Source organism: Nycticebus coucang, chromosome 1, assembly GCF_027406575.1.
Source record: "Nycticebus coucang isolate mNycCou1 chromosome 1, mNycCou1.pri, whole genome shotgun sequence".
Classification (NCBI taxonomy): domain Eukaryota; kingdom Metazoa; phylum Chordata; class Mammalia; order Primates; family Lorisidae; genus Nycticebus; species Nycticebus coucang.
In genome coordinates this window covers 125,358,075-125,372,838 of record NC_069780.1, presented here as the reverse complement: position 1 = coordinate 125,372,838, position 14,764 = coordinate 125,358,075, and the positions used below count along the sequence as shown (strand labels likewise).

General features: G+C 34.6%; 1 protein-coding gene across 6 annotated transcripts in view; it reads left to right on the top strand.

The window, feature by feature from the left end:
* The window catches only part of XRCC4 (X-ray repair cross complementing 4), a 299,449-nt gene that overhangs the window by 123,937 nt on the left and 160,748 nt on the right, over nucleotides 1–14,764 (top strand). For all 6 annotated transcript variants that reach the window (XM_053587148.1, XM_053587157.1, XM_053587196.1 and 3 more), the window contains exon 4: nucleotides 6,593–6,759. In XM_053587148.1, the coding sequence (XP_053443123.1) occupies nucleotides 6,593–6,759 (167 nt within the window). The remainder of the gene's footprint in view (nucleotides 1–6,592; nucleotides 6,760–14,764) is intronic.

The following is a 14,764-nucleotide window of genomic DNA, read 5'->3' as shown; positions in this document are numbered from 1 at the left end:
ACTGTTCCACTACATTTTTTTTTTCTTTTTTGTTTTGGTTAGGATTTCCTTTTAATTACTGCTTCAATTTCTCTGCTCATTCTTTGTCTATTCAGTTTCTGTTTCTTCCTTCTTTATGTTTGGCAGATAATATGTTTCTAATAATTTACATATTTCCTCTAGACTTTCTAGTTTATTTGCTGAGAGATTTCATAGTATTCATGAATGATATTTTGCATTTCTGTAGTATCAGTTGTAATGATTAGTTCTTTTTCATTTCTGATTGAGATTATTTATTTATTTATTTTATTTATTATTTTTTTGAGACAGCATCTCACTATGTCGCCTTCCATAGAGTACAGTGGCATCACAGCTCACAGCAACCTCAAACCCTTGAAAGACGATAGACAAATGGCCAGTAAACACGTTAAGAAATGCTCAACATCACTGATCATCAGGGAAATGCAAGTTAAAACTACAATGAAATACCACCTTCCCCCTATCAGAATGACCATTGTTAAAAAGTCAAAAAAATGTAAGTGCTGGCATGCATGTAGAGAGAAAGGAACACTTATATTATGTTGGTGGGGCTGCAAATTGGTATAACATTTATGGGAAACAGTATGGAGATTCCTTAAAGAAATTAATGCAGCCCTACCATTGGATCCAACAATCCCACTACTGGGTATCTACCCAAAGGAAATGAAGTCATTTTATCAAAATGTCACCTGTACTTGAATGTTTATTGCAGCACAATTTACAGTCGCAAAACTGTGGAGTCACTTTGCATACCCTTGAATTCATGAGTGGATAAAGAAAATGTGATATGTATGTGTACCATGGAATACTACTCAGCCATAAAAATGAATAAAATAATGTCATTTGAAGCAACTTGGTTGGAGTTTGAGATCATTGTCTTAAGTGAAGTATCTTAGGAATGAAAAAATAAACACCATATGTTTATGGTGTTTATTGATAAGTGGAAGTTAACAGATGTTTACACAGGGGCACAAGGCAATAAAAAGGACACAAGACACAAACAAGGGGCAAGGGTGGGAAGGTAGATGTGGGATAAAAACTTACCTATTGGATTCAATGAACAGTGTTCTGGTGACGGACACACCAACAGCCCTGACTTAAACATTATTCAGCTATTCATGTCAGAAACACTTGTACCCTGTTAATGAATATTTTGAAATAATTAGAAATAAATAACATTGTATATTTTATTTTATTTTTGTCATACAAACGCCTTAAGATGTTTATGCATTATTATTAACTCTAAGAAATTTGGGCAAGAAAATTGGAAATGTTAGATTAGTAGTCACAAAAGTAGAAGATTTTGCTACTCGGGAGGCTGAGGCAAGAGAATCATCTAAGCCCAGGAGTTGGAGGTTGCTGTGAGCTGTGACACCACGGCACTCTACCGAGGGCAATAATGTGAGACTCTGTCTCTACAGAAAAAAAAAAAAAAAGTGCAAGGTTTTGTTCTTTGTTTGTTGCCCGGGATAAAGTGCAGTGGCCTCATCATTGCTTATTGTAACCCAAAACTCCTAGGCTTAATTGAGCCTCCTGTCTCGGCCTCTCAAGTAGCTGGTTCTACAAGCACACACCACCATGCCTGGATAATTTTTTTTTTTTTTTCCAGAGATGGGTTCTACCATCCTTACTGAGGCTAATCTCAAACTCCTGGCCTTAACTGATTCTCCCAGCTCAGCCTCTCAGAGTGATAGGATTACAGGCATACACCACCTTTCCTGGCTGTTTTTGTTTTTGTCTTTAACCTCTTTACAAGGGGTCCTTACCAGTATCCTTTTCTGGTCAGGCTACTTATAAGATAAATATGACCAGTTGTCAACTGATGAGTCACTGCAGCTTTAGGAGGTTCATTTATAATTTTCTTTGTTTGCATGCAAGTGAAAATTTTAGAAAGTCTCTAGAGAATTCATGGTGCAAAGATCTTAGTGGACATATGGTTGATTCAAAATATTTAGATAGTTCAAGATATAATTAGGCCAAGGTAAGGCAGTTTAGCCCTCCCCCCCTTTTTTAATGTAACTTGAGTGATTTTTTTATACTGCTGTAATTTTACAACTGTATATTATCACCACTATGTATATGTAACTAGCTAAGTGTCTATAATAGGCAAAATATTCTGCATTGCAAACTGTAATGGATAAGCTTTGATTTTAACAGGGTACAAATATTTCGATACAACTAAACTTTGATATGAATAAATTTAAAAGTACTTATTTAAGAAAAATGAGATCCTGGGTGGCACCTGTGGCTCAAGGAGTAGGGTGCTGGCCCCATATGCTGAGGGTGGTGGGTTCAAACCCAGCCCTGGCCAAGAAACTGCAAAAAAAAAAAAAAAAAAATGAGATCCTATCTGACCATTATTGCCTACTAATAACATTAAGTGTCTTTATTCTCCTCTTTAGTTGCACATCTCAGTTCCCAAGATAGTAATGGAGATTAATTCTGCAAGGTTATTTACTCTACTGTGATAATGTATCAAAACTCAAGCCCTTTAGTTGATATGTTCGAAGCAGAATAATCAAATCATACTTTGACAATACTTCTATTGCCAGAAACGCTTAGAACGACCCTTTTTAAGTTATACCCATCACTAAAATAAATCAGACATTTGGTAACTGGTATTCACAGAAGCACTGTCCAAATTCTTTACTTACCCCATCATAGTTTTATATTTCCTCATTAATTAGGATCATTCATATAACAAAGTCATCGCCTCTTTATCAAACACCTATTTCGTGCATATGTGTCCAGAGTCACGTGAGATACTTTGGAGGCTGGGTAAGAAATTCAGACTATGACTCCTGGTAACAAAAAGCTTGAAGTCTAAAGGCAAAGACTGCATTTCTGAGACAACCAGAGAAACACATAAGCAGGCTGAGGTGGCTGATAAATTGCATGAGACTGAGAGAGGCCAGTGTAAGATAAAGAAGTGAGAGAACGTCACCTGGGCCTGAGGTGATGGGGAAGAGGAGATGGCATTTAATCGTAGACTTGAAGATTGACAGGTGGACAGGCATCCAGATTAAATAACGCCCTGGCCAAAGCAAATGGGAGAGTTTTCTGAAATTGGTAATTTTAAATGCTGATTAAATTTGAAATGCTGCAATTATTTGTTTTACCAGATGAAATGATAACCAGTCAGAGTCAGTCAGTACAGCTCACTATGATCATCGTTAACATTTAAGGAGTTCATTGTTCTCAGCTTTTTTACATGGAGAAATAAAGGCATAGTTTAAAATTGTAAAAGATTATAGACTGAATGATGTACTTGGTGCAAGGTTTTGTCCTTTGACTTCTCAATAAGATTGAGAATTGCTTACAGAAAGAAACAGTTTGGGGGCGCCAAAGAGGCATGCTCTCAAAATGTCTTTAATTTCTGGTTTCTGACTGCTCTCCCATTTGAAGTCACGATTTTATATTTTAGATTATTTAAAAATGGCAGAACTAATAAACAAAGAACAGCTGTGCTAATGGCCCCACAAGAAACTGGAGTAAAAAAACTAAAACTTGACGTGTTACAATATAGCTTTTGTGTGAATTTTCTGGCTTTAGAAATGATACTTCAGTTGCCACTTTTGCTCTGTTGAGGGACAGCGTAAGGGTGGGGTGGATGTAGAAGTGGAACCCAGGAATATGTTCTGCTTCTCATTTTGTTGGGCCTGATGGGAGGCTCTCCTCGAAGTCCAGTGTTTGTAGGCATGAGGTCCCTGGAGTCCCTTGCGTCAGTGACAGTGGGGACAGCTGAGGGAGTGGCAGTGAAGGTGAAAGAGGCTTCCTAACATGCCTGGAAGCCTGTGTTCAGAGGCAGAAGACTACCAGAATCCCTCTCTCTACATGGGAGTGAGAATTAAAGAAAAAAATTAATCTGAGCATTTGGAATAAAATCCTTTTCTTGGATTGAGTTTGTAGACACGTGTAGTTTATTTATTGTTTGAAGTAACAAGTATTTATACCTGCTAAGGGACCAGAAACTGATGAAAATAATTAGGAAAAAAATACCAAGAAAGAATTGCCTACTCTATAGGGAAAAAATGACATTTTATTTTGTAATTAATAGCTAAAAGTTTTAAGAATTTTCTTTCGGAATTTTGAATAAATGTGTTTGAGTTATATTTTGAAAGAAGTTGTTATTAATGATTTAGAATTACTCCTTTCTCTGTCATCTAAAAGTGTAGAGGGCTGGCCTTATGTTTATCTCTGTATTTGTATTTTAGTGATTACTTTATTGAGGATCAAGGTGTGGTATGAATGCTTTATCCATTTGACATTTTGAAACTTTCAAGTGGTGGAAAACTCTTTCTTTCTAAAAATGTCCTTCTTTGTAAAAGCTGCCTGGCAATCGTGATAATGAGAGAATACGAAATCACTTTGTGGGTTCATGTTTTGCTGATAGTGTAATCTGTTGTCTAAAAATAAAATTAGCTCAATTTTTCTCCTCCTTTGTATCAACTTGAAAAAAAAAAACAACAATATTCTATAGGTGACCTTTGCCTTTAACTTTGCAAGTGTTTATACTTAGAAAAGCTTCCAAAGGTAAATGTTCAAATTTACTTTCAATTTATTTATATTTACATAGATAAAACTTTATTTGAACTTACATGTTTGTCAAATGAGCTCATATTTCATTATATGAGGAAACTGCAGATGCTTTTGGTTGTTTGATTCTAAGTGTAGGAAAAATAAATAACTCAGGCGTGACATAATTTCAATTGAAATTTTTTGTAGTTTTTCAAGTCTTGTTTGTTAAATATTTCATAAATTATTTAATTTAGGGTAAATATGTGAGTCTAATACAAGTGGGTATACCCATTGAAATAAATATCTTTAATATTTTTCTTTAACTGGTTTCCCTTTGTTAAGAGACAGGAAGAGGTGAGATAAAACAAGATTAAGCAGACATTACAGCCTCCTTGGGTTTCAATTAAAAATATATATATTTGCAACTACCTATTCCATTTCTTTTGTGGCTATAATAGTAATATTTAATCCTTTAAAATACTCTAAAATGTGCCTTTGATATAAAATAATATAAATATCTATTGTTTTCTTTTACATTTTAAATTGATATAAATAAATATTTCCCAACCTAGCAAAGTATTTCAGCCTTTTGGCAGGGTTTCTGTAATGTGATCTTCTACCCATGTTTTCTATCTCACGATTTACAGTAAATTAGCAAACATATTTCTCCCAGAAAGATTTGCTTCCTTGGGTTATATATTCAAATGATCCTAAATTAAAGGAATTAATTGAAATGATTTGTAAAATGCTACAAGGGATTTTCACTTTATTGACTTCTAGTTTTATTTATAAATTGCCTGATAAGGGTTTGTCTGAAAATCCTCAGCCACTGTTAAATACTTCTCAATCTGTATATAACATATTTCTAGAAATATTCTTTTAAAAGCAATACTTTGGAAAATGTTCTTATTAGGTAAATGGAATAATAGAAATTTATGACCTATAAAGCAAAAAGATAAAAACCCAAAGCAAGCAAACAAAAAAAGCCTGTCAGTTTTACATTTTTGCTACTTATTCAAAGCTACCAGAGTATTTCTTCAGAATTGTATGTAGACTCTCAACCTAATTCTTACCCTTATTAGTTAGGAGACCTTCTTATCTCAGGAAACAGCATAATAGCGTAGCATAGCAGGGTTTTGACTTTATCTCTTCAGAAGGTTGGATGACTACTCTGAACCTCGGTTTATTAATCTATAATTTGGATATAGTAATAGTACCTTTATGGTGAGAATTAGATGAGTTTATATTTGTGCTATGCTTGAGTTATATTTCATCCATAAGACATGGTAGCTATATTATAATAATTTTTATTATCTGTTATAATAATTGTAATTTTAATATTGGGATATTTATAATTATCACTAATCATTGTGTTCCAACATCCTTGTCAGCATTCCAAATTCTATAACTATAACTGAAACTATTTTTATACTATTATTTTATAGTGCCTACTACTAAAGGAATTAAGATATTTTTAAAGAATCTTACTTTTACATAAAAGTACTCCAGCTTGGCACTTATGTTTATTATTGGCAATTTGTAATAATAAATTACAGTCTTTAGATAAAGGAATAATTCCATATGGTTATCAGTTACCTTTCACTTAGTTATTACGAAAATTTTGATCTTTCTTTAATAAGTTATATGTCACATATTTTGTTTTACTGTTTATATTAGCAGAAATTATAGAGTTAAAAATGCTCAAATATAATGCCTTTTTTTGTTCCCAGCAGAGGTACTTAAAATTAGTCTTGAGCAACCAGATGGTAGTATGCTTATATGGTACTTATGCTACCTTCTTTTCTGCTGGGGTGGGACAGGGACTTACCACTTGTAAATATTATTCTGTGGCTGTATGTTGATTTATATGGTAAACTTTCATAAGAAACTTTAGGAAGTAACCCAGTTCTTATTTTTTTTTCACTGCATTTGTATCTGATAAATGCACTCTTTTAAAAATTACACTTCTCCCTTCTGAGAAATTATGTATATTTAAAACTAGACTTCTGAACCTTGATAATATGCCAGAACTAACCCTGTTTTCCTTTCATTTTAGTTCAGACTTGGTTCCTTCAACCTAGAGAAAGTTGCAAGCCCAGCTGAGGTCATTAGAGAACTTATTTGTTACTGCCTGGACACCATCACAGAAAGTCAGGCCAAAAATGAGCACCTGCAGAAAGAAAATGAAAGGCTTCTGAGAGATTGGAATGACGTTCAAGGACGGTGTGTACACAATGTGCCCGCATTATAAAAATGCGGAGCTTTCCTGATATTGCTGTAGTTTTTACATTATTCATTTGTTAATTTATAATATGTGTAGATTAGCATATATTTAAAATAAAAATCTGTTATAAATTATTCCTTTACTTAATATGCTTAAACCAAATTGTTATTCACTATTATAATTAACACTTTGATGTCATTACTAATGTGGTGGGCACCGACAAACTTACAAGTGATAATGAGTAATTGGGCATTAAGGATCAGAACCCATTAATATTAGTTAAAAATTTATGTAGTGGATATTTATAGGATTAATTAAGCTCAAATTATAGGATTAATAATGAACAAAAAAGAGACATGAAATATAAGTAACCATACTTGATTCCTTATTAGGAATCAATGAATGGCAAATATTCAAATGATACACATTTGGACTCCTAATAGAAGCTTATTTCTCTTGATTGATTAAAAATTCATGCTAGGAGCATTTGTAAAAGATGAGGCAATTGTGGTTCCTGCATAAGACAGTTGAAGTCTTTTATTTTCCTGGCTTTGCTTCTTACCTTTTAAATGATGAAGAAAAAAGTGATTTTTTTAATTAATAACCCTTTTCAACTAAATAATGGTCTAGGCTGCCCCAGTGTGTAACCTGCATTACTTTATTATGTAAAAGATGTTTGAAGTAAATAAATATACATGTACCTGTATGTATACATGTACCACGTATAACATGTACATGTTTATACGTAAGTGTGTATACATATGTGTGTGTGTGTATGTATGTAGACAGAGAGCAATGTCTGAAAAAATTATGTGGAATACAAGTAATAATGATAAAAATTATTATTGCGTTCAGTACATCTAGTAGATTTTAAAATCTTTCTTTCAAGCAGATAGCTCTGTGGTATAGAAATTCTTATCCTAAATACTTAAAATCCTTTTAGAACAACTATTACGATTGTTCTATATGGACATTAGGAAGTATTAATATATGGGGGAGTACATGAAAAATTGTGAAGGTTTTACCATTATCGATATATGCATGTTAAAATAAGGCTGACTGAGAGAAATTATTTTTCTGTACCTTTTATTATATTTATTAAAGCAAAACATGTAAAATTAAATTTCTAACAACTGATCGTATTTGGCCTCAGTTATTATGTTAAAGTATTTAGATTCTTGTCTTCTAGCTCTAATTAATTTTAATCTCTAATTATATATATCTAGCTTTATATAAATAATATAAAAGTGAGACCAAATCAAAACTATGTAAGAATTAGAAAATCATGCAAAAAATAATTTATTCATTTTAGTATGAATCAGTATAAATATCTGTGCTACAAAACATTGTTTTGGACTGATATCTGTAATTTGGGTGTATTTTTCTATTTTGTATATGAAATAAATCAAATTAAAGAAGATGTGCTGTAGTCGTGATAAGCCATTATATTTAAAACTCAAAATACCCACAGGATGATAGGAAATTTGATCCACAAATTGCCTACAAAAATGCAGACTGGGTACTTGGTACTTGAACAAATTGCTTTAAAATGTCTGCCAGAGGTTGAAAGAGGTATTATCTCATCAGTATTCAACAGCACTCCCATAGAATTGAAAGCAGCAGGGAACGAAGATGGGACCGTGGAACAAATGCCCCCTGTGCTATGAAACAGTGTGTGTGAGGGGTACACGTAATATGTGCTTCACAGATGCTTGATTTGCTATTTCTGAACTACCCAGAAAGTGCTTGTGTCTGATTGTGGCAGGAAATACCCTGTTTGATCAAAAGCACATTCTTGTCCCCCTCACCAGCCTTATTATGATCCAGCCATGTTTTTTTGTGTGTGTTTGTGTGTTACTACAGGATTACACATTTTTTTCAGTGGCTGAAGATGTGTGCCATTGAGGTGGCCCTTAAAACTGACAGGAAAGAGAATCCACTCAAGAAAATTCTAGGTTCTTGATTGTATTCCAATTAGATTAGTAGCTTTATGAATTTCCCGAATTTTTTTTCTCCCCTTTCAGAGGAGAGATGGTGCCTTTAAGGAACTGCAAATACATCTCCTGACGGCCAAGCAGGACTTTCTTAGCATTCTCTCTGCAGAGCCTTAGTGTGCTGGAAAATGAGCAAAGGATTTAGTTACAGCTCCAGGTTCCATGAGGTAGCAGTGCTGATCAAGAGTGCTTGTGAGATTAGAAATGAGACCTGAGCTTACTGAGCCAGGTAACTGGGGACATAGAAAGTAGAGAATCATCAGAATTGGGGCCATGTGGTTTAGTCTGCTCGCAGGTCAGTTTTCAGGGCAACCTCTAATTCTACTTGTGTCAGTGTCCATTCTAGATCCAGTCACTTCTTCTCTGTCACCATTCCAGACTCTGAATAGAGGGATGTGGATATATTAGAAAGGGGAATGTAGGGGATGAGAATTCCCCTTTAAGGTATGGGAGATGGTCCTGAAATATATTTAATATGTAATATAGGATGTTATATGAGCAAAGAACAGTCACGTACACATATACTTAATAATATGGAAAATTTTATGGTACAGTAAGTGGAGATGTGCATCACCAAAAATATGAACAATATTCCATTGTTTGAAAAATATACAGAGGATACAGAAAATATACATTTTAAGAAAAGTTAAAAACTATTAAAATTGTAATATTCGATATATACCTACATTTGTTATCTTGTATCTTACATCCCTTGTAATTGCAAAAGTCATATGTGACTCGACTGTTACAATTTTAATATAGTTTTTTCCTTTCTTAAAATGGGCATACAGCCAGGTGTGGCGGCTCACACCTATAATCCTAGCACTCTGGGAGGCCGAGGTGGGTGGATTGCCTGAGTTCACTGGTTTGAGACCAGCCTGGGCTAGAGCAAGACTTTGTCTCTAAAAAATAGCTAGGTGTTGTGGCAGGAGCCTGTAGTCCCCACTACTTGGGAGGCTAAGGCAAAAGAATCACTTGAGCCCAGGAGTTTGAGGTTGCTAGGAGCTATGACGTCGTGACACTCTACTGAGGGCAACAAAATGAGACTCTATCTCCAAAAAATTAGAATAGAATAGAATAAACATTTTTTAGTTCCCTGTGTATATTTACATAGAAGATACGTAGAAGTGGAAAATTAAAAGTTCATAATATATGTGGAATTGTGGATTAAATTTTCTTTTACTTTTGGCGGATAGTTTTGCATTTCTTTTATTACTTTAATCATAAATCAACGTGAATTATGTATCATGTTTATGTTCAGAGCCAAGTATAAAGTGATTTCCATTTGGGATAACAAGGAATAAACAAGGCTAGAGTGAGGAAGAAAAAATTATAATATGCTTAAAAATAGTGAGATTTAATGTGTAGACTTTTAACATGTATGTTTGCTGTTTTTTTGTTTGTTTGTTTTACTATTTAATCATTGTGGTTTGGGCTCCATTTTGAACAAGTTGGCATTGCTGGATTAGTTTAATTCGTGTCGTTTAGATAAAGAAAGAAACATTAGAAAAATATTGTGAATCCTTAGGTGACTGGGTAAATTTATTTCATTGGGTTTTTCTCCTTAATTTCAGATAACAACTTTCAAGTTTCATGTTACTAACTAGGTAATTTGTTTGCACTGCGACTTCAATTTAGAAATCTCTGGCTTTATTCTGGGTTATAGTTATTAAACCCATAAACGGAGGCCTATTTCAGTGAATTAGGTTTGAGACTCACAGAGTCATTAGAACAGAAGACCTTGAAATCTCTTCTACCTCATCTCTCTGCTTTCAAGATAGAATCGCATTATATCCAAATGAATTCAGTCTAATTTTTAAAGACCTCAAGAGATATCTTCATCTCCCCTTGGTAGCCCATTACAGTGTTCAAGAACAGTCACAGTCAGGAAAGTCATCCTTCCATCTGTTGGTAATCTGAGTCCTTCATGGTACAGTTGAAGGCCATTTCCTCTTGTTCTGTTGTCAGAAAGGATGAGAAACAGCTGTTCACCATCTTCCTCGGTGCTTAAAGACTTACTAAGTCTTGCTTTCTTTTCCAGTTCATTTTAGCTTTCTTTGTCCTTGCAACTCTATTCAGATTTTCTTTTGCTGTCGCAACCCTGACCAGGACATAAACTTGGCAAGTACTGATTATTAATGTAAGGATCATCGCCCTGTTTCTCACTACTGTATGCTCAGGCTTATCTATTTTTTTATTTGGGGTGTTATTTCTGTATGAAATTGTTTTGGTTTTGCTCCTATTTATGTTGTTTATTTTGCCATGTTATTCTTAGATTGTTTTCCCACCCAGAAATATTTTATTTTGCATGTTCAGTATTTTTCTCTGTTGTTGTTGTTTTTTTAATTAATATCCTTTGTCCAAGATCCTAGCTCCCTCAGTCTTAAGTTACTAATTAAACTTAAACTTAGCATTACTGTATTGTTGTCCGAGTCACTGTTGAAAGGATGATGTGCATTAGGCCTTTCTGGTTTGATGTTTTTTATGGCTTCATCAGTTAAAGCTTTGCACTGGAGGTGAGTTTGGACTCGATGGGGTCTGGTCCAGTTGTATGTAGGCTTTCTTTTAGTGTCACTAGACATGGCAGTGAATCTCATGTTTTCTTCCTCTAAATTGTTTCACTTATTAATTCTTGTCTAATTCTTGAGACATAGGCTTAGCAGGAAGAAAGTAATATAAAAGGCGCAGTAACGTCTTAATGCTATAGGAGATAATTAGCATTAAAAATGAGGTGGGGAGGATGGCATATGCCTCTTAGTTCCTGAATATTGAATAGAAGTTTACTTTTTCTGAGTCTGTTTAAAAATTAAGAGTAAATTTATGTCCCATAACTGTTCACAATAATACTCTGTCCCAGCCAAACCCCACTCCCCAGCTTTTCTAGGAAGTGTTACCCAGTTTGATTGTCAGAAGTTTAGTTGCAACAAAATTCTATTTCTTTTTTCATTTATTTATTTTATTTATTAAATCATAGCTGTGTACATTAGTATGATCATGGGGCACCATACACTTGGTTCATAGACCGTTTGACACATTTTCATCACACTAGTTAACATACTTTTCATGGCATTTTCTTAGTTATTTTGCTAAGACCTTTACATTCCACATTTACTAGGATTCACATATACTCTTGTAAGATGCACCGCAGGTGTAATCTCATTAATCCCCCTCCCTCCACCTACCTCCCACCTCCCTCCCCTCCCTTTCCCCCTTCTCCCTATTCTTAGGTTGTAACTGGGTTATAGCTTTCATGTGAAGGTCCTACATTAGTTTCATAATAAGGGTGAGTACATTGGGTACTTTTTCTTCCATTCTTGAGACACTTTACTAAGAAGAATATGTTCCAGCTCCATCCATGTAAACATGAAAGAGGTAAAGTCTCCATCTTTCTTTAAGGCTGCATAATATTCCATGGTGTACATATACCACAATTTATTAATCCATTCATGGATTGATGGGCACTTGGGCTTTTTCCATGACTTAGCAATTATGAATAGGGCTGCAATAAGTATTCTGATACAAATATCTTTGTTATGATGTGATTTTTGGTCTTCTGGGTATATGCCCAGTAGAGGGATTACAGGATTGAATGGCAGATCTATTTTTAGATCTCTAAGCGTTCTCCATATCTCTTTCCAAAAGGAATGTATTAATTTGCATTCCCACCAGCAGTGCAAAAGTGTTCCCTTTTCTCCACATCCACGCCAACATCTCTGGTCTTGGGATTTTGTGATGTAGGCTAGTCTCATTGGAGTTGGATGATATCTCAAAGTAGTTTTGATTTGCATTTCTCTGATGATTAAAGATGATGAGCATTTTTTCATATGTCTGAAGGCCGTGCACCTGTCTTCTTCAGAGAAGTTTCTCTTCAAGTCCCTTGCCCAGCTTGCGATGGGATCCCTTGTTCTTTTCTTGCTAATGCGTTTGAGTTCTCTGTGGATTCTGGTTATTAAACCTTTGTCAGAGACATAATCTGCAAATATCTTTTCCCATTCTGAGGGCTGTTTGCTTGCTTTACTTACTGTGTTCTTGGCTGTGCAGAAGCTTTTTAGTTTGATTAAGTCCCAATAGTGTATTTTTGAAGCAGCTTCAATTGCCCAGGGGGTCCTTCTCATAAAAAACTCGCCCAATCCAATTTCTTCAAGGGTTTTCCCTGCACTCTCTTCTAGTATTTTTATAGTTTCATGTCTTAGGTTTAAATCTTTAATCCGGTAAGAGTCTATCTTGGTTAATGGTGAGAGGTGTGGGTCCAGTTTCAGTCTTCTACAGGTTGCCAGCCAGTTCACCCAGCACCATTTGTTAAATAGGGAATCTTTTCCCCATTGAATGTTTTTAATTGGCTTGTCAAAGATTAAATAACGGTAATTAGCTGGATTCATCTCTTGGTTCTCTATTCTGTTCCAGACATCTACTTCTCTGTTTTTGTGCCAGTACCATGCTGTTTTGATCTCTATCGATTTGTAGTATAGTCTGAGGTCTGGTAGCGTGATTCCTCCTGCTTTGTTTTTATTTTTGAGTAATATCTTGGCTATTCGAGGTTTTTTCTGATTCCATATAAAGCAAAATATTGTTTTTTCAAGATCTTTAAAGTATGACAGTGGAGCTTTAATGGGGATTGCATTGAAATTATATATTGCTTTGGGTAGTATGGACATTTTAACAATGTTGATTCTTCCCAACCATGAGCATGGTATATTTTTCCATTTGTTAACATTCTCAGCTATCTCTTTTCTTAGAGTTTCATAGTTCTCTTTATATAGATCTTTCACGTCTTTTGTTAGATAAACTCCCAAGTATTTCATCTTCTTTGGCACTACTGTGAATGGGATAGAGTCCTTAATTGTTTTTTCAACTTGACTATTGTTGGTATATATAAAGGCTACCGATTTATGAATGTTGATTTTGTAACCTGAGACGCTGCTGTATTCCTTGATCACTTCTAAGAGTTTTGTAGTAGAGTCCCTATTTTTTTCCAGATATATAATCATATCATCTGCTAAGAGCGAAAGTTTGATCTCTTCTGACCCTATGTGGATACCCTTGATCGCCTTTTCTTCCCTAATTGCGGTGGCTAAAATTTCCATTACAATGTTAAAGAGCAATGGAGACAATGGGCAGCCTTGTCTGATTCCAGATCTGAGTGGAAATGATTCCAATTTAACTCCATTCAATATGATATTGGCTGTGGGTTTGCTATAGATGGCCTCTATCAGTTTAAGAAATGTCCCTTCTATTCCAATTTTCTCAAGTGTTCTGATCATGAAGGGATGTTGGATGTTATCAAAAGCTTTTTCTGCATCGATTGGGAGAATCATATGGTTTTTGTTTTTTAATTTGTTTATGTGCTGAATTACATTTATAGATTTACGTATATTGAACCAGCCTTGAGACCCTGGGATAAAACCAACTTGGTCATGATGTATGATTTGTTTGATGTGTTGCTGGATTCTGTTTGTTAGAATCTTGTTGAATATTTTTGCATCTATATTCATTAGTGATATTGGTCTATAATTTTCTTTTCTTGTTGGGTCTTTTCCTGGTTTGGGGATCAGGGTGATGTTTGCTTCATAGAACATGTTGGGTAGTCTTCCTTCTTTTTCTACATTTTGGAACAGGTTGAGTAATATAGGTACTAATTCCTCTTTAAAGGTTTGGTAGAATTCTGACGTAAAACCATCTGGTCCCGGGCTTTTCTTTTTGGGGAGATTTTGTATGGTTGATGTTATTTCCAAACTTGATATGGGCCTGTTCAACATTTCCACTTGATTTTGGTTAAGTCTTGGAAGGTGACGTGCTTCCAAGTAATGGTCAATTTCCTTCAGATTTTCGTATTTCTGAGAGTAAAGTTTCTTGTAATATTCATTAAGGATTTTTTGGATTTCTGAGGAGTCTGTTCTTATTTTGTCTTTGTTATTTCTGATTGATGAGATTAGAGATTTTACTCTTTTTTTCCTGATTAGGTTGGCCAAAGGTTTATCTATTTTGTTGACCTTTTCAAAAAACCAGCTTT